Source organism: Zalophus californianus, chromosome 16 (assembly GCF_009762305.2).
Source record: "Zalophus californianus isolate mZalCal1 chromosome 16, mZalCal1.pri.v2, whole genome shotgun sequence".
Classification (NCBI taxonomy): Eukaryota; Metazoa; Chordata; class Mammalia; order Carnivora; family Otariidae; genus Zalophus; species Zalophus californianus.
In genome coordinates this window covers 15,179,542-15,204,573 of record NC_045610.1, presented here as the reverse complement: position 1 = coordinate 15,204,573, position 25,032 = coordinate 15,179,542, and the positions used below count along the sequence as shown (strand labels likewise).

Sequence of the window (25,032 nt, the reverse complement as noted above, 5' to 3'; positions counted from 1 at the left end):
TTTTTAAAGGTTTTTTTTTTTTTATTTATTCACTTGAGAGAGAGAGAGAGAGTGAGAGCACAAGTAATGGGGGGGGGTCAGAAGGAGAGGGAGAAGCAGACTCCCCGCTGAACAAGGTGCCCAATGTGAGGCTTGATCCCAGGACTCCTGGATCATAACCTGAGCTGGAGGCAGACGCTTAAGTGACTGAGCCACCCAGGTGCCCCTTTTACCCATTTTTAATCAGGTTGTTTGTACTCTTGCTGTTGAGTCTAAGGGTTTTCTATATATTCTAAATATTAATCCCTTATCAGATATGTGATTTGCCAATATTTTCTCCCATTCTGTGGGTTGTCTTTTCTAAAAATCTTTTTTATTTTTATTTATTTTTTTTAGTAATCTCTCTGCCTAATGTGGAGCTTGAACTTACGACCCTGACATCAAGAGTCGCATGCTCTACAGTCAGGTGCCTCTCTGTGTGTTGCCTTTTTACTCTGTTGATATTATCTTGTTATGTACAAAGTGTTTTAATTTTCACAAAGTCCAATTTGTCTATTTCTTCTTTTGTTGCCAGTGTCTTTGGTGTTACATCCAAGAAAATATTGCCAGCCGATGTAAGTCTTTTTTTTTCTTTCTTTTTTAGCTCTTTAGTTTAAGTCCTTGGGCTATTCTGAGTTAGCTTTTGCATATGGTATAAGGTGAGGGTCCAACTTCATTCTTTTCACGTGGATTCTAATTAGGGAGAAGACAGAAAGAACCAAGTTTCTACTTCCAGTCTTGCCTTTTCTCTCTAGACCTCTACAGAGGGAAAGCCTCTCAGGGAGTCAATCGGCAAAGCATCAAGTTCCAGCCTCAGCGCAGAGTACAGAAGATTGTACTGAGAAACAATAGCTTATTAACTCCCATACATCCATGTTTTTTCCTGAACCATTTGAAGGTAAGTACAATCATCATGAAAGTTCACCTTTAAGCATTTCAGTAGGCCTCTGCTAAGAATAAGAATGTTTTATATCTTCATATCACACACTGTCATTATCAGACAGGAAAAAATTAACACTAATTCAAATATTTAAATTAAAATTTCCCAATTATTCCTAAAATAACTTTTATGTTCTTCTAATTGCCCCAACCTGATCCAGGATCAAAGTTTTGTTTTGTTTAGTATTTTATTTATTTATTTTAGAGATAGAGCAAGTGGGGGGAAGAGCAGAGGGAGAGGGACAAGCAGACTCTGCTGAGCACAGAGCCCGATGTGGGGCTCGATTCTAGTGAATAAGGAAAGGGTTAAGGTATAGGCAGGGAGAGGTAGGGGGCCCTGGCATATTCCTGGCAGGCAGAAGCCCTAAGCCAGAGTGAACAAGAGATAAAGAAACAGATCACCTGGCCTCTGATGTTAGGGAGTTTTTTCTTTGGTGGTTACAGTGTAATCATAGAAAATAACCAAACCTCAAAGAATTAAGTCATTAAGGGTGTTATCAATAGTCCTTGCTCAAACCAAGAGGGCACAAGAATCTCAAGGCCACAAGCTTCCCAGTCAGTTCTCAATAAAAGACTGACACTAAAAACCCTCAGTGGCAACCCATTCGGGACCCCTCTCACTCTAGAGAGCTGCTTCTTTGCTTTCTGCTCTCACCTTCACTTAATAAACTGTCACTTCACTTCACCCTTTTGTGTCCGCAAGATCCATTCTTTGACTCTGTGACACAAGAACCCTGCAATCCTGTGACACTAGGACCCTGAGATCACGACCTGAGCTGAAATCAAGAGTCCATCGCTCAACCGACTGAGCCACCCGGCACCCCAAGGATCAGAGTTTTAATGTACTACATTTAGTTGTTACTTCTCTTCAGTCTCTTGAGACAGTCCAGTAATTTTTTTGTTTTTCATGACTGACTTTTTTGAAGACTCAAGGCCAGGAAATGTTCCACACTCTGGTTTTGTCTCACTGCTTCCTCATGGTTTAGGTTCAGATTAAACAATTCTTGTCAAGGATACTAGTACATAGTTAAATCTGTATACTTCCTACTGCTTCAAGTCAGGAGACATATAATGTCAAGTAGTCCCCATTGATGATGCTAAGTGTGGTCGCTTGGTTAAAGTGGTGATTGTGGATCTCTCCAATGTAAGTAATCTATGGGCCGTACTTTTAGACCAGATGAATAGCCTGTTCCAATGGTCTTTCTTCTTTGAACACCCATTGATGACCATTGCCACAATCAGTTATTATTCTGGGTTCTAAAAGGGTGATTTTCTAGTTCTATTTCTAAATTTTTAATTGGCATTCTTCTGTAAAGATAAATGCTTCCTCCTTTCCTTCTTTTACTTATTTATGTCTTTGAGTATCACTATACACTTAAAATAATTCAATGTTAGAAACTATTATAATACAATATATTTTGATGCTCCATTTGTCCTGAATTTGGCCAGTGGGAACCTCTTCAGTTTGGCTCTTATGTTCTTTTTTTATATAAAGCCATTAGTCTTTGAGTGCTTCCTTGCTTTCTGGTACAACAAGATATGCCAGTTGAATCAGTAGAAAATCAAAACAAACAGTGTGGATAATGAGTCTGTTTAGGATTTCCCAGGACACTGTGAGGTATTATTAATTGTGGGGGAGAGTCATCTGCCTCAAAAGGTCATCGACACTGATAAAAGTTACCTATTTTGGGAAAATATTCCTCAAAGATTATAAATCAGCAAGAAAGAAAAGCATATGCCTGGCTTTAAACTTTAAAGGCCCAATTCATACTTTTATTTAATGGGCATGCATATAGAGATTAGAAGTTTAAATGTTTTGGTCACTTTTGATTATGATTGAATAGTTTTACAAACAAGTCTTCAGAACTAACTTGTTCTAAGTAAAGCAGTTTGGGGATGAAGCAGTAAGAGATACATGGAAAAAATTAAAATGGAGGCAATTATTAACTCCAGGGAAAACAAGAGGTGTACAAGAAGAGAAATGTAATTCAAAGTCTACTTTGTGGTTCATATGAGTAGTATTTACATAGACATTTGTGTGACCAATATTATATTCTATTGATTATAGTATGTTATAAACTATAATATAGTTAAGAGGAGGCAAAAACAAAGTATATACACGTGATTTGGAGTTAAGAGAGCAAAATTTGACATCTAAAGCTAAAAATTCAAAAAACAGCAGTATTAGCATACTGTTTAGAAATATGAAATAAAATAACAGAAAGAACAGTTAAAGCAGCATCCACTGGGGAATAGGAATGGGGAAGAATGAAACAAAGGGTTGCTGTTTTTCTTTATAAGCTTTGAAGTACTATTTGACTTTTTGCACTATGTATATATTATTCTGATAAAAAATTCAACTAAAAATGGGAAATATTTCCGGTTATTTAATATATTTTTAAAGATTTTATTTATTTATTTGTCAGAAAGCAGGGAGAGTGTCAGGCAGAGGGAGAAACAGGCTCTCCACTGAGCAAGGAGCCTGATGTGGGACTCGATCCCAGGACCCTGGGATCATTACCTGAGCTGAAGGCAGATGCTTAACCGACTGAACCACCCAGGCATCCCTATTTATTTAATTTTTTAAAAAAGATTTTATTTACTTGTCAGAGCAAGAAGGCGAGTAAGCACAAGCAGGGGGAGTGTCAGGCAGAGGGAGAACTGCTGAGCAGGGAGCCTGATGCGTGACTCAATCCCAGGACCCTGGGATCATGACCTGAGCCAAAGGCAGCCGCTTAACCAACTGAGCCACCCAGGCATCCTGAAAATATTTCCATTTAATAAGGCACATAGTCTACATATCTTTACAGGATTTTTCCACTGACCTTTAAGAATCAAATGATCCGGGTGTCTGGGTGGCTCAGATGGTTAAGTGTCTGCCTTCAGCTCAGGTCATGATCCCAGGGTCCTGGGATCGAGTCCCGCATCGGGCTCCCTGCTCCTTGGGAGCCTGCTTCTTCCTCTGCTTCTCTCTCTCCCCCCATCTCTCATGAATAAATAAATAAAATCTTAAAAAAAAAAGAAGAATCAAATGATCCCTACATTATAGGAACTATTTCAGAGCACAGAAAAAAATGGGAAGCTCTTCAATACATGCTACAAAGCCACCAAAACCCAGATACCAAGAGTTGACAGAGCACACATGCACACACAAGAACGTGTAAGGTGATGTAATTAATGAACACAGATATAAAATTTAAAAAAATATTAGAAAATTGAATCAAGCCATGTGTTAAAAAAATGATGAATACATAGTTTATCTCCAAAACAGTTAACTTCAATAAATCTATAAATGTAAATCCTATAGTAACAGATTAAAAGAGAAAAACAAAATGACTGTTCCACCCAAAATATATATAAAAATAAAGTATCTGGGGGTGCCTGGGTGGCTCAGTCGTTAAGCATCTGCCTTGGGCTCAGGTCATGATCCCAGGGTCCTGGGATGGAGCCTCACATCGGGCTCCCTGCTCAGCGGGGACCCTGCTTCTCCCTCTCCCACTCCCCCTGCTTATATTCCCTCTCTCGCTGTCTCTCTCTCTGTCAAATAAATAAAATCTTGAAAAAAAAATATATAAATTTTTTAAAAAATTAAAAATAGGGGTGCCTGGGTGGTTCAGTCGTTAAGTGTCTGCCTTCAGCTCAGGTCATGATCCCAGGGTCCTGGGATCGAGCTCCGCATCTGGCTCCCTGCTCCGCGGGAAGCCTGCTTCTCCCTCTCCCATTCTCCCTGCTTGTGTTCCCTCTCTCGCTGTGTCTCTGTCAAATAAATAAATAAAATCTTAAAAAAAAAATAAAAAATTTAAAAAAATTTAAAAAGTATTTGATAAAATTCAATACCTATTTATGACAGAATATAGGCAACTTTCCTTAAACTGAAAAAGGGTATGTACTATAAACCTATGGCAAATGTCCTAAATGGCTGTTACTATTCAATATTGCACTGGAGGTCACATTGCCACGACGAACATCTTTGACAGATACGTTCTTGACATTGAAGCCCACACTGTCCCCAGGAAGAGCCTCACTCAAAGCTTCATGGTGCATTTCAACAGACTTTACTTCAGTTGTAACATTGACTGGAGCAAAGGTGACCACCATCCCAGGTTTAAGAACACGAGTCTCAACTCGGCCCACAGGGACAGTACCAATACCACCAATTTTGTAGACGTCCTGGAGAGGCAGACGCAAGGGCTTGTCAGTTGGACGAGTTGGTGGCAGGATGCAATCCAGAGCTTCAAGCAGTGTGGTGCCACTGGCATTCCCATCTTTACGGGTGACTTTCCATCCCTTGAACCAAGGCATGTTAGCACTTGGCTCCAGCATGTTGTCACCGTTCCAACCAGAAATTGGCACAAATGCTACTGTGTCGGAGTTGTAGCCAATTTTCTTAATGTAGGTGCTGACTTCCTTAACGATTTCCTCGTATCTCTTCTGGCTGTAGGGTGCCTCAGTGGAATCCATCTTGTTAACACTAACAATTAGTTGTTTTACACCCAGTGTGTAAGCCAGAAGGGCATGCTCACGGGTCTGCCCATTCTTGGAGATACCGGCTTCAAATTCACCAACACCAGCAGCAACAATCAGGACAGCACAGTCAGCCTGAGATGTGCCTGTAATCATGTTTTTGATAAAGTCTCTGTGTCCTGGGGCATCAGTGATGGTCACGTAATACTTGCTGGTCTTGAATTTCCACAGGGAGATATCAATGGTGATAACCATGTTCACGTTCAGCTTTCAGTTTATCCAAGACCCAGGCATACTTGAAGGAGCCCTTTCCCATCTCAGCAGCCTCCTTCTCAAATTTTTCGATAGTTCTTTTGTCGATCCCACCACATTTGTAGATCAGATGACCAGTAGTGGTAGACTTGCCCGAATCTACGTGTCCAATGACGACGATGTTGATGTGAGTCTTTTCCTTTCCCATTTTGGTTTAGGTTGAGCGGTGGTTTTCACGACCCCTGTGTTCTGGCGGCAAACCCGTTGCGAAAAAAAAAAAACCCAACATTTTTTATGGAACCTGACAAGCCAACAAAAGTTACAAGGGGGAAATGTACAGAAAATAGCCAAGATATTTTTGAAAAAGAATAAGTATATATGTGTGTGGGAACTTGGCTTTCCATGCTTTCGAGTTCTCCTTCCTTCTACTTCTGATAATAAAATCTCAGGGAGAAAAACATTTCTTGTGGTTGAAGTAGGGAAGACCCCAATGTGGCAACAGGGGTGAGCACGTGCTATAGGCCTGGCCAATCAGAAAGGCCCCAAACCTTTTATTGAAAGGATTCACCAGGCAGTCAAAATCAGGTTGACTGGAATCCAATCCAGACCTTTTCTGCCAAAACTCTCAGGAAAGAGTGCCAAACACTTTTCTTGTGGTTTCTTGTGGTTCAGAATGTGCCCAGGCTACCAGTGTTGATTATGCCCATCAGGTGTAGAGTTTGTCCGAGAGATGAAGAGATACAGAGTCTAATGCCATCTGAGGCCCTGGATTCAACACTGCTTGAAAACAGATCTGCCTTTGTATATCCTAGCTTCATAGTGCATAAATTTCCTAATTTGAGCTAGGTTTCTGTCACTTGAAACTGACAGAATTTTAATATGATACTCTAAAGTCACAGTAAAAACCCTTTGGTTTTGGCATAGAAATAGAGTCTAGAAACAAATTTATGGGTTAAGTGTGAATTTAATTTTTAATAAATAAGGCATTTTGAACCACTAAGGAAAGAATGGACTATTCAATAAATGCTGAAGAAAATTATCGGGAAAAAGGTTAGAACACTCTCTCACATTATACACAAAAATAAATTTCAGGGGTGCCTGGGTGGCTCAATTGTTAAGTGTCTGCCTTGGGCTTAGGTCATGATCCCAGGGTCCTGGGATTGAGTCTCACATTGGGCTCTTCGCTCAGCAGGGAGCCTGCTTCTCCCTCCGCCTGCCACTCGCCCTGCTTGTGCTCTCTCTGACAAATAAATAAATAAAATCTTTAAATAAGTAAATAAATTCCAGATGGATTTGATAGGGAAAACAAAAACACAAAAATACCAAAAAAAAAGCTAGAAGAAGATAAAGAATATTTTTATAATCTTGGAGTAGACCATCCTAAGCAAGAGACATAACTCAAAAGCCATTAAAAAAATGACAGATATACTTGTATAAAAATGAAAACACACACAATTTATATACAATGTGAAACGTGGCAAGTAAAAGAAAGATAAATAATAGACTGGGAGAAAAATTAGTCACATATATAGCAAAGAACTATATGACCAGAATTTTGAAGATCTCCTATAAATTCGTAAGATAAAGACAGACAACCCAGTAGAAAAATGGGCAAAGGACACAAATGAACAGTTTGCAGAAGAAATATACGTGGATTGTGATGTCAGAAACAATGCATTCCTTCACTAGTAATCAAAAAAATGCAAAACAAACAAAACAACCACTAGACACTTTTGTCCTGAAGTTTGGCAAAATTAAAGACTTGCTTTCTAGTGTCGGCAAGGATTATAGGGAAGTGACTGTCATACGTTGTTCATGGTAAACTGGTGAAGTCTTTTTGGAAGGCAATTTGTCAGTGCTTATTAAATTTTAAAATGCTTATAACAAGTGATTGTAACCATTCCTCTTCTAAGAATCTATCTTAAATTCTTAAATATGTGTACAAAAACATATAAAAAAAGTTATTGGGATGCCTGGGTGGCTCAGTCGGTTAAGCGTCTGCCTTCGGCTCAGGTCATGATCCCAGGGTCCTGGGATCGAGTCCCGCATCAGGCTCCTTGCTCAGCAGGGAGCCTGCTTCTCCCTCTGCCTGTCGCTCCCCCTGCTTGTGCTCATTCTCACTCTCTCTCTCTGACAAAAAATAAAATCTTAAAAAAAAAAAGTTGTTCACTGCCACATGGTTTGTTAACAGTAAAAATACAACAACTGGAAATAATATAATTACCCCTCAACAGGGAAAGAACAACTACATTATGGCGCAACTATACAAGTTATATCACAGGGTTACCAGAAAGATCAAGGTGTGACATTGGAGAAAACATCCTAGAACAAAGCACATAATATAATCTAACAGAATAAAGAAACAGATATGTATATACTTATCTACAATTGTATGAGAATACATAAAAACTAGAAAACTCCAATAAACAGTGGTTATTTCTGTGGAACTGAATGAGAAGGGTAAAGGAGAAACTTTCCTGTTAACTTCATTAAATATCATTTCAAATATGATGAGAATGTATTTCTATATTGTGAACATTTGTGAAAAAGAACACTAACAAGCGGACAAAAAAAAAAAACAAAAACACTTAAAAACCCTAAACCCAACTATTACCCTAATTGTACCTAGTTAGTACCTGAATTGCCAAGGCTCAACACTGCGCTCATTCTTTCAACTAAAATCTGAGTGCCTGCTATGTGCGAGACACTGTTGATAGTTGCCTGCACAAAGATAAAGATATTAACATTGAACTTGAAAGGTATGTGTTTATGTATCCGTATATATATGAAGCTCTCATTTATGTGTCATATTGAGCATTCACATGTGCCAGTTGGTAAAGAGCTTAAGACATATTTCCAAACTGTCATTTGATCAGTATTTATTAAATACCTGGGTTTTTTTTTTTGGACACAGCACCGCTTTTGTCTACAGAAAGACAGACAAGATCTCTGCCCTCATGGAGTTTATAGTTTCGTAGTGAAGATAGACAGTAAGCAAATGATTATACAAATACAAAAAGGAAAGCTATGTAGTGTTGTAAATGCATAAAAAATGAAGGTGAGCCAGCTGGGACTCAGGGAAGGCTTTCCTGATGAAAGATCTGGCTGACCCTGAAGTTCTGAATTAAGCAGAACTTAATTCGGGGGTAGAGGAGAGAGAAGCCAGGAAAAGCATTTCAGGCAGAAGAAATCAAGGCCAGGTGGCAAGAAGAAGCAGAGTGCACATAAAGAACTGAAAGAAGGCCCATATGCTGAGAACAGGAGTGGGGTGAAAGAGGAGGCCAGGCAGACAGGCAGTGGGCCCACTGCAATGTCCTGCTGGCTATACTGAGTTGAGAAATTGTCTTTCTTGTAAGAACAAAAAAGACTCCTGAAAGATTTCAAGTGAGAGCAACAGAAACTGATTTCTGTTTTGAAAAATGATTCCTGTTGGGGTGTAGGAAATAGTTTGGAGGGAGGCAAGTATGCATATGGGAAACCAGATAGTCATGGTCTAGCTACTTATAGTAATTTGGATTAGGGAGGTCAAGGGAGTGCATTGGTTTTTTTTGTCACTGCTGTAACAAATTCCCACCAAATTCGTGGTTTAAAACAAAAATGTGTTATTTTACAGTTCTGTCATGGGGCTCACTGGGCTAAAATCAAGGTGTTGGTAAAGATATGTTGCTTTCTGGAGGCTCCAGGGAAGAATCTGTTTTCTCACCTTTTCCAGTTTTTAGAGGCTGCCTGCATTCTCTGGCTTGTGGCTCCCTTTCTCTACCTTCAAAACCAGCAATGCTGTGTCTCTCTCACAATTCTTCCACTAATTCTATCTCCCTCTAACACTTCTGCTTCCTTTCTCCACTTTTAAGGATTCTTGTGATTATACTGGCCTCACAGGAATAATCCAGGCTACTCTGCCTATTTTAAACTTGGCTCATTGGCAACCTCAAGTCCATCTGCAAACTTAATTTCTCTGCCACGTAACCCAGCATATTCAAAAATTCCAGGGATTAGGATGCAGAGAACGTTGGAATATACGCGTACCACATAGGAAAAGGGGGAGAATTAACTTGATTTTATCACAAAATTTTAAATAAATGTTTCGTGGTTATCCTGGGGATTACAAAATGAATCCCTGATTTATTTACCATCTTCAGCTAGTACTTTTGCCATTTCCCAAATTATACAGAAGAACCTTAAAACAATTTACCTCCATTTGCCCATTTGTCTATTATCATGTCACACTTCTAAATGTTCTAAGTCCCGTAACACTATTATCATTGTTTTAAATAATGATTTTTTAAATATTTAGTCACATACTTATCTTTTCTGGCACCTTGCCTTCCTTTCTGCAATTGCATGCTTCTATCTGGGATTTTTCTTTAACCTGAGAACTTCCTTCAGTATTTCTTTAGGCTCTAATCTGCAGAAGATGGTCTCTCAGAATTACTTTTTTTGTCTGAAAATACCTTTATTTTGCATTCATTTTTGAAAGGTATTTTATTCCTTTCTATTTTTAATTTTTATTTAAAAAATTTTTTTATGTAATCTCTACCCCCAACATGGGGCTCAAACTCATGACCCTGAGATTGAGAGTCACAAACTCGGGGCACCTGGGTGGCTCAGTCGTTAAGCGTCTGCCTTCAGCTCAGGTCATGATCCCAGGGTCCTGGAATCGAGCCCCGCGTCGGGCTCCCTGCTCAACAGGAAGCCTACTTCTCCCTCTCCCACTCTCCTTGCTTGTGTTCCCTCTCTTGCTGTCTCTGTCAAATAAATAAATAATCTTAAAAAAAAAAGTCACAAACTCTTCCGACTGAGCCCATCAGGTGCCCCACGTGTCTAGTAATCTTTTACTGTATTCTTGACTATGCGTAGAAGACATAATAAAGCTAGATGACATTTTCCACTGTCAAAGTCCCCCTTCTCTTATGTTAGGCAGATAGGATGAGGGGCTGGCCAACCTTCATCTAAATGAAAATTGAGTTGGATCAGGGTTGGGCTACCATTTTGTTTCTTTTTTTTAATTGACATATAATGTATTATTTGTTTCAGGCGTTTGTTTTTTAAAGATTTTTTAAAGATTTTATTTATTTATTTGACAGAGAGAGACAGCAAGAGCAGGAACACAAGCAGGGGGAGCGCGAGAGGGAGAAGCAGGCTTCCCGCTGAGCAGAGAGCCCGATGCGGGACTCGATCCCAGGACCCTGGGATCACGACATGAGCTGAAGGCAGACACAATGACTGAGCCACCCAGACACCCTTAAAGATTTTTTTTTTAAAGTAATCTCTACACCCAATGTGGGGCTCAAACTCACAACCCCAAGATCACAAGTTGCACACTCTACTGACGGGGCCAGCCAGGTGCCCCTGCGCTGCAGTTTTATTAAAACTCAGTACACTTCTGGTTTCTCCCTCTTCCTTGGTTTGGTCCTCCTAAGCTTTTGGTTGAGAGCCTGGAAGGTCTCTGTCTCCCCATGCCTAAAATCTTTGGTCTCAGGACATTTTGAGCTTAGTTTTTTTTTTTTTTAGTATTTTATTTATTTACTTGACAGAGAGAGACACAGCAAGAGAGGGAACACAAGCAGGGGGAGTGGGAGAGGGAGAAGCAGGCTTCCCGCGGAGCAGGGAGCCCGATGCGGAGCTCGATCCCAGGATCCTGGGATCATGACCCAAGCCGAAGGCAGACACTTAATGACTGTGCCACCCAGGCGTCCCTCGAGCTTAGATTTGTAACCTACTATACCACAGATGTTCAAAATCTGGCAAATGTCTTAACAGGGAGAACATTTGTGCCAAGCCCCTTTCTGTAGGAATTTGGGGCACCTGGGTGGCTCAGTCGTTAAGTGTGTGCCTTCAGCTCGGGTCATGATCCCAGGGTCCTGGGATGGAGCCCCATGTCCCTGCTCCGTGGGAAGCCTGCTTCTCCCTCTCCCACTCCCCCTGCTTGTGTTCCCTCTCTCGCTGTGTCTCTCTCTGTCAAATAAATAAATAAATAAAATCTTAAAAAAAAAAAGACTGTAGGAATTTTATTCTGCCATGCTGGTTGGCCTCTTGCACTTCCTGAGAACTCATTAAATGTCCTAGGAGGTAAACCTACTGTTTGGGCCTCCCCTATTTTTTTAAACATTTATTTATTTTTTTTTTAGTAATCTCTACACCCAATGTGGGGCTCAAACTCATGATCCTGAGATCAAGAGTTGCATGCTCCACTGACTAAGCCAGCCAGGCAACCCCCCTTTAGTTATTTTTAAATACAGAATGGTTCATAGGTTTCTAGCTTTAGGAACTGAAATAAGGCAGTGCAAGTCAGTAAGATAGGGACCACTGGAAGGGACTGAATTTGGTTTTGGATATGTTGAATTTTAAGGATTTTTTTTTTTAAAGATTTTATTTATTTATTTGAGAGAGAGAGAGAGAGAGAGAGAGCCCAAGCAGGGGGAGCGGCAGGCAGATAGAGAGGGAGAAGCAGGCTTCCCTCTGAGCAGGGAGCCCAACGTGGGGCTCAATCCCAGGACCCTGGGATCATGAACCGAGCCAAAGGCAGATGCTTTTATTTATTTATTTATTTATTTATTTGACAGAGAGAGACACAGCGAGAGAGGGAACACAAGCAGGGAGAGTGGGAGAGGGAGAAGCAGGCTTCCCGCGGAGCAGAGAGCCCGATGCGGGGCTCAATCCCAGGACCCTGGGATCATGACCTGAGCCGAAGGCAGACGCTTAACGACTGAGCCACCCAGGCGCCCCCCAAGGCAGATGCTTAAGAGACTGAGCCACGCAGGAGCCCCTGAATTTCAAGTATCTTTGAGACTTCAAGTAGTCCGCTGGATTTAGAGATTTGAGTCTCAGAAGAGAGGTGAGGGCTGGACATATAATTTTCAGGGTAATTAGCATATAGGACACAACTGATGTCATGGGTGTGAATGAGACTGTTATCAGTTGAGAATACAGAGTGGAAAGGAAAGAGAGCCTAGGCTGGAGTATGGAGGAACTCCAATTTTAAATGACCAGGCAAATTCTCTTGATTTACATTCCTTTCAGTGCACCAAAAGTTCAAATGATTCTTGTGGATTATGACATCTTGCTGTTAATAAACCATATCAAATTATCTTCGGATAACTCTGCCTATTAATATTTTCATCAATAGGTATCTATCATCTTTGGAAATTCTGTAAAGGGAATCCACACATCCTGCAGAGCTTTAGACATTATTTTTCAAATTGTAGGTCACGACTGAGTGGGTCATGAAATCAGTTTAGTGGGTCCTGATTACTATTATTTTTTAAAGATTTTATTTTGGGGGAGGGGAGAGGGATAGAGTCTTAAGCAGACTCTATGCTGAGTGCAGAGCCCAATATGGGGCTTGATCCCACGACCCTGAGAAGATGACATGAGCCAAAACCAAGAGCTGGTGGCTTAACTGTGCCACCCAGGTGCCCCCTGATTAGTATTTTTATTTTTTTATTTGTATTTTTAATTTTTAAATTTTTATTCTTTGTTTTTTTAGGTTTTATTTATTTATTTATTTATTTATCTATTTATTTACCTGAGAGCGTGAGAGAGAGCACAACCAGGGGGAGCAGCAGAGGGAGAGGGAGCAGACTCCCCACTGAGCAGGGAGCCTAATGTGGGGCTTGATCTCAGGACCCTGAGATCATGACCTGAGCTGAAAGTAGCTGCTTAACCAACTAAGCCACCCAGGCGCCCCTATTTGTATTTTTTAAAGATTTATTTATTTAAGAGAGAGGGAGAAAGAGGGAGAGAGAGGGAGGGCGGAGAGAGAGCACGCATGGGGCGGGGTGGAAAGGGACAGAATGCCAAGCAGACGCCCCACCAAACGCGGAGCCCCACACAGGGCTGGATCCCAGGACCCTGAGATCACCATCTCAGCTAAAATCAAGAGTCGGATGCTTAACCGACTGAGGCACCCAGTCACGTAATTATTATTTTTAAAATGAGATAAAGGAAAATATCGAAGTACATCATATGCAGTAAGAATCTACACTCTCTTCCATGGTGAAACTTACCCGGTCTGTGACTTGAAATCCCATGTATGACTCCCAAATTTCTATCTCTAGCCTAGTGCTCTCTCCTAAATGCCATGCTCATTTAGAAAGCTCCACTTGGCTGTCTACTAGACATCTTAAACTGAACGATGAACCCCTGATCATCTTTCCCAAAACAGCTCCACCTGCCGCGCCCCCAGGTGATGGTAATTTCATCCTTCTTAGGCCTGTATCCCCAGAGCCACTTTTTTACTTCTCTCATTCTCTAACACAGCACATCTCATCTTTCAGGGAATGCTATTAAGTCTACCTTCAGAATCTAGCCACTTCTCATCATCCTTACCACTACCACCCTGGTCCAAATTATCATCACCTCATCTCTCACCTGGATTAATGTAAGAGCCTCCCAACAGGTTTCTCTAATTACACCCTTTCTTCTCCTATAGCCTATTCTCAACACTGTAGTCAGAGTGATCTCTTCAAACAGGAGTCAGCAAACTTTTCCTGTAGAAAGTCAGAGAGTAAATATTCAGGTTTTTTGGGCCAAGAGGAAAATCAAGGCTATTACAGAGGTATTTCTACAAGAGAAGACAAATTTCTATGAAATGTTTGATAAAATTAAAAAATAATAATTGAGGGTGCCTGGGTGGCTCAGTTGGTTAAGCGACTGCCTTCGGCTCAGGTCATGATCCTGGGGTCCCGGGATCGAGTCCCACATTGGGCTCCCTGCTCAGCGGGGAGTCTGCTTCTCCCTCTGACCCTCCCCCCTCATGCTCTCTCTCATTCTCTCAAATAAAAATAAATAAAATCTTTAAAAAAATAATTGAGTATAATTTTTTGTAATACAGATCTACTTTTAAGACATATTTGAGAGAGATAGAGAGAGCACGTGCGCACGCAATTGGGGGGAGCGGCAGAGGGAGAAGTAGACTCCCCAGGGAGCAGGATGTGGGGCTTGATCCCAGGACTCCAGGATCATGACCTGAGCCAAAGGCAGATGCTTAACTGACTGAGCCACCCAGGTGCCCCACAGGTCTACTTTAAAAAAAAATTTTTTTAGCAATTTCTTTCCCCACCTTGGGGCTCGAACTCATGACCCTGAGATTAAGAGTCACATGTTCCTCTGACTGAGCAGGCCAGGTGTCTCATGTAATACAGGTCTACTAATGAGAATGGAATTCTTTTTTTTAATTTTAATTTTATTTTAAGATTTATTTATTTGGGGGGGCAGAGGGAGAGGAAGAGAATCTCAAGCAGACTCCCCACCAAGCACAGAGTTCCACATGGGGCTCAATCCCAGGACCCTGAGATCATGACCTGAGCTGAAACCAAGAGTCAGACGCTTAACTGATTGAGCCATCCAGACACCCCTCTTTATTTAATGGATTTTGCTTAATTGGGGTTCAAAGCAAGTGTTCCCTATCATCAAATCAACTGTAAATGGTTACCTGTAAAAACCATTCTTAGCTGATGGCCATATAAAAACAGGCAGCAGGATGGATTCACACTACAGCTGTAGTTTGCTGACCTCTGCTTTAAAATATTATCAGATCGTATCATTCTCTCAAAACCCTGTGAATTAGTTTTCTTCTTTGTGTAACCAATACCACAACTTCAGCAGCTTAAATACCCATTTATTATCCTCACAGTCTATAGATCAGAAGTGCAGGTGAGCTTGGCTGAGTTCTCTTGAGTAGGGTCTCACAAGGCTGAAATCAAGGTGACCTCTTATATGGAAGACCTGGGAAAGAATCCGCTTCTAAGGTCATTCAGGTTTTTGGTAGAAGCCAATTCCTTACAGTTGTAGGCCTGACATCCTCAGTTCCTTGCCGGCTATTATCCAGGAACTACTTTTAGCTTACAGAGGCTTCCTGCATTCCTTATATGGTCCCCCTCCATCTTCAAAGTCAGCACAAGCACATTCACATCTCATGGTTTGAATCTCTTTGAAATTCCTTTATGCTACCAGCTGGAAAAAAAGGCTCTTTAAAGATGTCACCTGATTAGGCTAGGCCCACTCAGATAACTGTATCTCAAGGTCAACTGCTGGTGGGGGGCATCAGTTTTAGAAGTCTGCCTACCCCACCCTGCAATAATTTCCTACTCAGAGTCAAAAGATAAGGCACTTAGGAGGGCCAACATGATTTGTGCCACCTGCTATGCCCCAATCCCCATGCCTCTCTACTGTTATTTCCTGCTCTTCTCCCTCTGGCTTATTCTATTCACTCACACTAGCTTTCTTGCTATTTCTTGAACATGCCAGACACACTCCCAACCTGGGATCTCTGTGTGGAGCACTCTTCTCTCAAATATCCGATTTGTTAGCTTCTGTATCTCCAAGACTTTGCTCAACTTCCAACTTTTTTTTTTGAGAGAGAGAGAGAGAGCGAGCATGTGCACCCAAGTATGGAGGGCCAGAACAACAGAATCTTAAGCAGGCTCCATGCTCAGCATGGAGAATGATGGGGGCTTGATCTCACAACCCTGAGATCATGACCTGAACTGAAATCAAGAGTCGGATACTTAACTGACTGAGCCACCCAGGTGCCCCTCAACTTCCATGTTTTCAATGAGACCACATCTGATCACATTATTCACTACTACAATCTGCACTCTCACTCCTGGCACTGCCTATTTCCCTTACCCTGTTCTATTTTAATTTTTTTTCTATTATACTTAGCACCTTTAACATACTATATACTTTGCTTATTTATGTTTATTGTCTGTCTCTCCTTGCCAGAATTAAGCTCCTCAAGGGTTAGGATCTGTGTCTTTTTATTTTATTTATTTTTAAAGATTTTATTTATTTACTTGACACAGATAGAGAGAGAGAGCACAAGTAGGCAAAGCAACAGGCAGGAGGAGAGGGAGAAGCAGGCTCTCCACCAAGCAGGGAGCCCGATGATATGGGATGTGATCCCAGGACCCTGGGATCATAACCAGAGCCGAAGGCAGCTGCTTAACCGACTAAGCCACCCAGGCACCCCTGTGTCTATTTTTTATTCACTAATGTATTTTTCTTTCCTTTTTTTTTTTTAAGTAAGCTCTACTGCCCAATGTAGGGCTTGAACTCACGACCCTAAGATCAAGAGTCATATGTTCGGGGCGCCTGGGTGGCTCAGTTGGTTAAGCGACTGCCTTCGGCTCAGGTCATGATCCTGGAGTCCCGGGATCGAGTCCCACATCGGGCTCCCTGCTCAGCAGGAAGCCTGCTTCTCCCTCTGACCCTCTTCCCTCTCGTGCTCTCTATCTCTCATTCTCTCTCTCTCAAATAAATAAATAAAATCTTAAAAAAAAAAGTTAAAAAAAAAAAAAGAGTCATATGTTCTACTGACTGACCCAGCCAGGCACCCCTCACTAATGTATTTTTTGTGCTCTAAGCATCTAGCACAGTGGCTGGCACCAATAAAAATTCACTGGATGTTTTGGGAAACTCTTGTTTCTATTTTCTATATATGTATGTACATACTAGGTTGTGATGATAAAATGGTATTTATTACTGAGGAGAATAGTCAAGAGAGTTTGAAAAATACTGGGGTTAGACTATATGACTTCTTAAGTCCTTTCTCAATTTGAGCACTTATAAATCTCTATGTGTAGCTAGTAAATGTCCACTATATCTTTTGGGAGATGGCAAAGTTCACAGTCTAGTTTCTGTAGCAAGGCATTGAATACTGAAACATAACACTGACACCAAAAAAGCCATTAGCATCCCTGCCTGTTCTATAATAGTAGGTTAGGAAAACCTGGAAATAGCAAGAACTGCTGAATGCCCCAAAATATAAAAATCTGAACTTAATCCTTCCATGAAAAGGAGACAGAACTTGAGAGCAAATGACAAAACAGAACATTTCTTAGATCAAAATTTCCCAGATGAAAGCTTTCACACACTTACTGAAGAAGTGAAGAGGAGTGAAGAAAGATATCCCTTAAAGTGTCTGCCGTAGAAATTGTGTCCTGAATGGACTTTGGGAGCAAAGACCACTTCTGAAATATATATGATTTCCACTCATCCACAGGCAGATCCATTCTACTTTAGGTCTATAAAATGAATAAGAAAATAAGGAATTCAGATTTCTACAAATGCACAATTCCAGAAAAAAAATCAAGATTTCACTCAAGCAAATGTGAAGCAACAAAATCAATTGTGATCTTTTTCTGTGGTTTACATGCTGAGGATCTATTTTCTCTCACACCTATTCACTGAACATCATTTTATTCAGAAATATTTACTGAAGGCCTACTTTGTTCCACACACCAGGCTTGCCTCTTAGACCTCCATCTTCCCAAGCTCCTCAAGTCAGAAACCTGAGACATCCCAGATTTTTCTCTCCCTAGCTATTAAATTAACAAATGTTTCTATCTCTTACACAGTTCAGTTTCTTCTTTCAATCCCCAGATCATTCCTTTAGTTCAAGTCCTCACCATCTCTTGTCTGGCATCCTTTCCAGGATCATAACTCGTCTCCATGTCCTCAGTTCCCTACCCTACCCCCTAAATTCAATTCATCCTCCACACTGAGACAGATGTCTCAGTGCTTTAATCGATGCTCCTCCAAGCATTTAGGGAAGCCCAGTACAAATTTGACCCCTGGGCTCATTTTCTAATGCCCAAGTCTCACCTCTTCCTTTGTACCCTACTACCCTGAGCTACTTAAAGCTATCCCCAGCTTGCCAGGCTATTCACCTCTCTAGTTTTTGCATAGGCTATGCATTCTTCCGGGAGCATCCCTACCCTCAGAGTCCACCTCGCAAATCTGCACACATCCTTCAAGACCAAGTTCAAATGGCACCTCCTCCAGGAAGCCTTCCCTGATTTTCCATCTGTGCGTGCAGACACACTTTGTGTCTCTCCTGAGGTCCATATTATGTCTACCTGGAGTTAGGGCTACTCACTGCGGTAACTCCCTCGACAGACTATGCTCTCCTCTGAGAGCAGGGACCGGATCTTATTTACCTTCGGAGATCCCCACTGTGCCAAGCTCAGGGTCTAGCAATGGCGGGAGCTCGGCACTCGGGTTGCTGAAGGAATCGTTACCGCTTTGCCTATGGTTAGCAGCAGAGCTATCAGGGAACAACTCTAACTCTCTCTTGGGCTAACAGTCGGTCTGCCCGTCAAAGGCCGAGCCAGGTTTTTCTCGGAAAGCTTCCGGTACAGGACCGCGTGCCCAGAAAAAGAACCCACGTCATCCTTGGCGCGCCCCACGGCTCGGGCCCCGCCCCCAGGCGCAGTCGTCGGGTGACTAGGTCCTGAACCCGGGCCCTTGCATGTCACGTGGGCTCCCTCGGCCAATGCGGTGTCTGTTCCGCTCCTAAGCCCGCCCTTGTGACTTGCGCATGTCAGAAGGCGGGGGTGGTGCCTGCAGCCACTTGGCCCAATAGCTTTGGAGCGCGCGGGGTCCCGTGAGTGAAGCCGAAGCTGCGGAGAAGCAGGAGCGCGGGAGTTGGCGCGGCGCAGTCATGGTGGGCCACCTGAGCGAGGGGGCCATTGCGGTGAGGAGACGCCTGCGGGCAGGCAGGCTGGGGTGGCGGTGGGCCCTGTGGTTGTGGGGGTGGAGAAGGGAGAGAGGAGCTGGAGGCTATAGGGAGAGAACGCGAGAGGAGAAGATAAGGGGGGGGACCGTCGGGTGACTCCCTAGAATTCTCTCTCCTCGAATTTTTACTGTCTTTTAAACATGTCCATTTTTTTTTTCTACTTAAGAAAACGAAGCAAAATTAACTTGATCGTCCCCCATCACCCTCCTGTGGCCACTCCCTATCTCCTCCCCGTCCCCTATCCACAGCCAAACTTCTCGAGTTGTCTGTTTTCAGCTCACCTCCCGTTAACGGACTCCAATCCGTTGTTCCCTCGATCACTATAGAAAGAACCCTCGGAAAGAACCCTGGCAGAAGTTAGCAGTGCTTCCAAGTCGTTAAATCTAACAGACACTTTTCAGTTTTTAACTTAACCAGAGTTCTCAGTAGTGTTTGAGAGTTACTTCTTTTGAGCAGTTTTGAGCATTACTTCTTTCCGATAACACTCTTTTTGGCTTCTATGGCTTGGCTTGGCTGGTCTTTCCTCGTTTTATTTGCCGGTCCCTCATTGTAAGTTTTTGTTTACTCAAGGTTATGTTCTAGGTTTAGTCAAGGTTATGTTTTAGGCCCTCTTCTACCAAAACAATCTCATTACCAACTATGTCAGTTGCTCAGACATTTCTTTGTCCGGAGCCACCTTTATTCTGAAAGATAAACCTCTGTAATATGCCTGCCTACCTGATACCTCAAAGGCATTTTATATTCAACATGCCCCAAAGCAAATCCGTTATTCTACTAAGTTTGGGCCTCTTGGTGTTCCCTATCTCGATGAATGGCACCATTATCCATTAAGATAATGCGAGCCAGAAATTGTGGAATCATTCTTCCTGCAAACTTCCATCACCTTAGATGTTCAGTCCATTACCCAATCTGGTGTTTTACCTCCACACATACCTCTTAAATCCATCTACTTCTCTTCTTCCACTCTGGCACCATTGTTTCTTGCCTGGACTACTGACTTCCACCCAGCATAACCTCCCCTCCCACGCCCACACACCTTCCCATCACTGCATATTCCCACTTGTTCTCCCTTCCTTTCCAACCTTTTTGTTGTTGTTTTTTTATTTTTTAAATTTTAACTCCAGTATAGTTAACATATAGTGTTCTTTTTTTTTTTTTTTTAACATATAGTGTTCTGTATGGTTAGCAGCAGAGCTATCAGGGTCTAGCAACCGCGGGAGTACAATATAGTGTACAATATAGTGATTCAGCGATTCTGTACATTCCTCAGGGCTCATGAAAAGTGTACTCTTTAATCCCCTTTGCCTATTTCCCCCATCCCCCCACCCACCTCTCTCTGGTAACCATCAGTTTGTTCTCTATAGTTAAGAGTCTGTTTCTTGGTTTGTCTCTCCCTTTTTTTTCTTTGCTCATTTGTTTTGTTTCTTAAATTGCTCGTATGAATGAAAGCATATGGGATTTGTCTCTCTCAGACTGACTTACTTTGCTTAGCGTTATACTCTCTAGCTCCATCCATGTTGTTACAAATGGCAAGACTTTATTCTTTGTTATGGCTGAATAATATTCCATTGTGTATATGTAACATATCTTCTTTATCCATTCATCTACCAATGGACACTTGGGCTGCTTCCATAATTTGGCTATTGTAAATAATGCTGCAACAAACATGGGGTGCATGTATCCTTTTGAATTAGTGTTTTCATATTTTTGGGAAACTACCCAATAGTGCAATTACTGGATCCTAAGGTAGTTCTATTTTTAACTTTTTGAGGAACCTCCATACTGTTTTTGCACCTGTTTGCATTCCCACCCAACAGTGCACGAGGGTTCCTTTTTCACATCATCCTTGCCAATACTGTTTCTTGTGTTGTTGGTTTTAGCCATTCTGACAGCTGTAAAGTGATATCTCACTGTAGTTTTGATATGCATTTCCCTGATGATGAGTCATGATGAACATTTTTGCATGTGTGTTGGCCATCTGTCTGCTTTGGAGAAATGTCTGTTCATGTCTTCTGTCCATTTTTTAATTGGGTTATTTGTGTTTTGGGTGTTGAGTTGTAGCAGTTCTTTACATATTTTGGATATTAAGCCTTTATCAGATTTGTTATTTTCAAATATCTTCTCCCATTCAGTAGGTTGTCTTTTGGTTTTGTTGACTGTTTACTTTGCTGTGCAGAAGCTTTTTATTTTGATGTAGTCCCGGTAGTTTATTTTTGCTTTTATTTCCCTTGTCTCAGGAGACCTATCCAGAAAGATGTTGCTATGGCTGATGTTAGAGAAATTACTGCTTCTGCTGTCTTCTAGGATTCTTATGGTTCAGGTCTCACATTTAGATCTTTAATTCATTTTGAGTTTGTGTTTGTGTATGGTGTAAGAAAGTGGTCCAGTTTCATTCTTTTGCATGTTGCTGTCCAGTTTTCCCAAAACAATTTGTTGAAGACTTGTCTTTTTCCCATTGTATATTCTTTTCCTCCTTCGTTGAAGATTAATTGACCATATAATTGTGGGTTTATTTCTGGGTTTTCTGTTTTGTTTCATTGATTTGTGTGTCTGTTTTTGTGCCAGTACCATACTGTTTTGATGACTATGGCTTTGTAATATAACTTGAAGTCTGGAATTGATGCCTCTGGTTTGTTTTTTTCAAGATTGCTTTAGCTATTTGAGGTCTTTTGTGGTTCCTTATGAATTTTAGGATTATTCTAGTTCTGTGAAAAATGTTATTGGCATTTTGATAGGGATTGCATTAAATGTGTAAATTGCTTTGGGTAGTATAGACATTTTAACACTATTTATTCCTCTAACCCGCGAGCATGGAATGTCTTTCCATTTCTTTGCGTCTTTTTTCTTTTTTTTAATATGAATTCCTGGTATATTCCATACTCTTGTACATTCTTTTCCCATCTCCCTGTGTGGTTCTTCACTCTCCCCTCCCTGGCTAACAATCTTCAAATTTCAGCTCAGTTAGTTCTTCAGAGAAGCCTTCCTTGACTTACTAGCCTAATTCCCTTTATTTTGAGACCCTAACTCCTGCTTGTTCACTTACTAGCTGTGTGACTTTGGGCAAGATACTAAACTTTGCCTTTCTCTTCTGTAAAATGAGGGTAATGATACCTGGTACCTATTGCCTAGGGTTAGTGGGGAATTAGGTGAGCTTTTACATTTAAAGTTCTTAGTCCATGCCTGGTACGCAGTAAATGCTCAGTATATGTTATTTCTTATTAATAATCGCAGATGTAATTTTATACTTATTTACTTTTTATTTGACTAATATTAGTTACCTTCTGTCTTCCCCACTGGATTGTAGATTCTTTGAGGCCTGAAATTAACATCTTTTTTCGCTCAAAATAGTCTCCTAAATACCGGGAGCAGTGCTGGCAAGTTTTAGGTATCCAGTAAATGTTTGCTAGTTGCATATGAGGCAGTGAAAAGAAAGGGACAGAGATGAATGGGGAAGAACACTTGGCAGAGTGGAGTGACTATTTGAATAAATTAGGAACAATTAAACCTGAGAAGGGATTGAAAATTGTAGTTCTCATTTACTTATAGCTGCTACCTTGCGCTTTAAAAAAAAAAGATTTATTGGGATGCCTGGGCGGCTCAGTGGGTTGAGTGTCTACCTTCAGCTCAGGTCATGATCCTGGGGTTCAGGCATCAAGGCCCGCATCAGGCTCCTTGCTCAGTGGGAAGCCAGCTTCTCCCTCTGCCTGCTGCTTCCCCTGCTTGTGCTCTCTCTCTCTCTGACAAATAAATAAATAAAATCTTTTAAAAAAATTTAAGAGAGAGAGAGCAAGAGCGCGTAACTAAGCCACCCAGGCGCCCCACCTTGTGCCTTTAAGACAAATTAGGAATTGTTCTTCACTTTTATTTATTTTTATTTTTCTTGTTCTTCACTTTTAGAAAGAATGGTTATGGTGTTAATAATTTGATTGCTTGGTTTTTGCTGTATTCAAAACTTTGGAAACATATTTCCAGTGTTAGGTCAAGTATTAAGTTTTATTCATAAATGGCAAAGAAAATGTTTGTGTTTGTGGTGACAGTGTGGAGGACCTTTGCCAACTCTGATTATCATCAGCTAAAGCAAGTAGTATCATTTCAGTTCAAAAGACACAGGCCCAAAGGGTAAGCAACTAACACATAAATAGTAGAGACATTTGGGGCAAGAGCTAATATAAAAGAAGAGATTATGCATGGAAGTATTGTGGTAAATCGAATAAATAGCATTTGTATCTTAATTTATTGGGTAATATAAAGAAAAGGGAAAGGAACTAATATTTTTGCCTTTTCCAATGTGCCAGATACTTTATCTATAATAGTCAGTACTTACAATAACCCTGTAAGGTAGATTTCCATAATTACCTGCATCTCACAGATGAAGAAATTAAAGTGCAGAGAAGTTAAATAATTTGTCAGTGGGGTGAAGATTTGAATGCATGTGCCCTTGACTACATTCTGTTGCTTAGTATTTTTTTAATTGAAGTATAATTGACATATAGTATTCTATTAGTTTCAGGTGTTCATCATAGTGATTTGGCATTTTTATACATTAGGAAATGATCCCCATAATAAATCTGGTTACTGTCTGTTACCACACAAAGTTATTACATTGTTACTGACTAACTTCCCTGTGTTGTGCTTTATATCCCCATGACCCATTTATTTTATATCTGGAAGCCTAAACCTCTTTTTTTTTTTTTTAAGGATTTTATTTATTTGACAGAGCACAAGCAGGGGAAGCGGCAGGCAGAGGGAGAGAGAGAAGCAGGCTTCCTGCTGAGCAGGGAGCCCAATGTGGGGCTTGATCCCAGGACCCTGAGATCTCAGCCTGAGCCAAAGGCAGATGCTTAACCAGCTGAGCCACCCAGGTGCCCCAAGCCTGAACCTCTTAATTCCCTTCACCCATTTCACCCGCACCCCAGTCACTCCCCACTCGTGTAACTAATAGTTTGTTTCCTGTATCTATGAGTTTGTTTCTGTTTTTTTTTTTTGTTTTATAGATTCAACATGAAATCATATGTTATTTGTCTTCTCTGTCAGGCTTATTTCATTTAGCATAATACTGTCTAGGTCCATCTTGTTGTCACAAGTGGTAAGATTTCATTCTTTTTTATGGTTGAGTAATACTCCTGTGTGTGTGTGTGTGTGTGTGTGTCTCTTTATCTTTATGTCTTTATCCGTTCATCTCTTTATGGACACTTAGGTTGCTTCTTAATCTTGGATATTATAAGTAATGCTGCAGTGAACATAGGGTTCGTATATCTCTTTGAATTGGTGTTTTGGTTTTCTTCAGGTACATACCTGGAAGTTGAACTGCTGGATCATATGGTGGTTTTGATTTTTAATTTTTTGAGGAGCCTCCATACTGTTTTCCATAGTGGCTGCACCAATTTATGTTCCCCACCAACAGTGTACAAGGGTTCCCTTTCATCCACATCTTTGCCAACACTTCATACTTTTTGTCTTTTTGATAATACTCAATCTGATTGTGGTTTTGATTTGCATTTCCATGATGATTAGTGATGTTGAAGATTCTTTGTATCTATTGGCCATCTGTAGGTCTTTGGAAAATGTCTATTCTAAAGCCTTTTGCCCATTTTTTAAATTGGGTTTACTTTGTGTTTTTATAGGTAATGTTAATTTGGAAAATTTAAGGCAATTTTGTCTTAAGTGTACATATCATATTGTATGTCCCAGAAGATTTAATCTTATAATCACTTTATGATGACACAAATTAAAAAGAATAATAAATTAATACATGCGTGTGGTTTTAAAATCAAATAGAACAGAAAGGTGTTTTAAGAAATTACTGACTTTTTCCTCCACCCTGCCCAAGTTCTGTTCCC

The 25,032-nt window shown here is 41.0% G+C and overlaps 2 protein-coding genes across 5 annotated transcripts in view; one reads left to right on the top strand and one right to left on the bottom strand.

Moving 5' to 3' along the window:
* Positions 1-18,860, bottom strand: part of SMYD4 (SET and MYND domain containing 4) — a 51,319-nt gene extending 32,459 nt beyond the window's left edge. For 2 of the 3 annotated variants that reach the window (XM_027625775.1, XM_027625777.1), the window contains exons 1-2: positions 18,615-18,860; positions 17,554-17,699 (exon numbers count right to left, since the gene is read on the bottom strand). In XM_027625775.1, the coding sequence (XP_027481576.1) occupies positions 17,554-17,687 (134 nt within the window). In that variant the 5' untranslated portion in view covers positions 17,688-17,699; positions 18,615-18,860. Of the gene's footprint in view, positions 1-17,553; positions 17,700-18,083; positions 18,581-18,614 lie in introns of those variants that run through there. The other variant, XM_027625776.1, reaches the window with a different exon arrangement.
* A 154-nt stretch (positions 18,861-19,014) lies between these two features.
* RPA1 (replication protein A1) overlaps positions 19,015-25,032 on the top strand; it is a 74,645-nt gene continuing 68,627 nt past the window's right edge. For both annotated transcript variants that reach the window (XM_027626599.1, XM_027626598.1), the window contains exon 1: positions 19,015-19,150. In XM_027626599.1, coding sequence (XP_027482400.1) covers positions 19,118-19,150 — 33 coding nt within the window. In that variant the 5' untranslated portion in view covers positions 19,015-19,117. The remainder of the gene's footprint in view (positions 19,151-25,032) is intronic.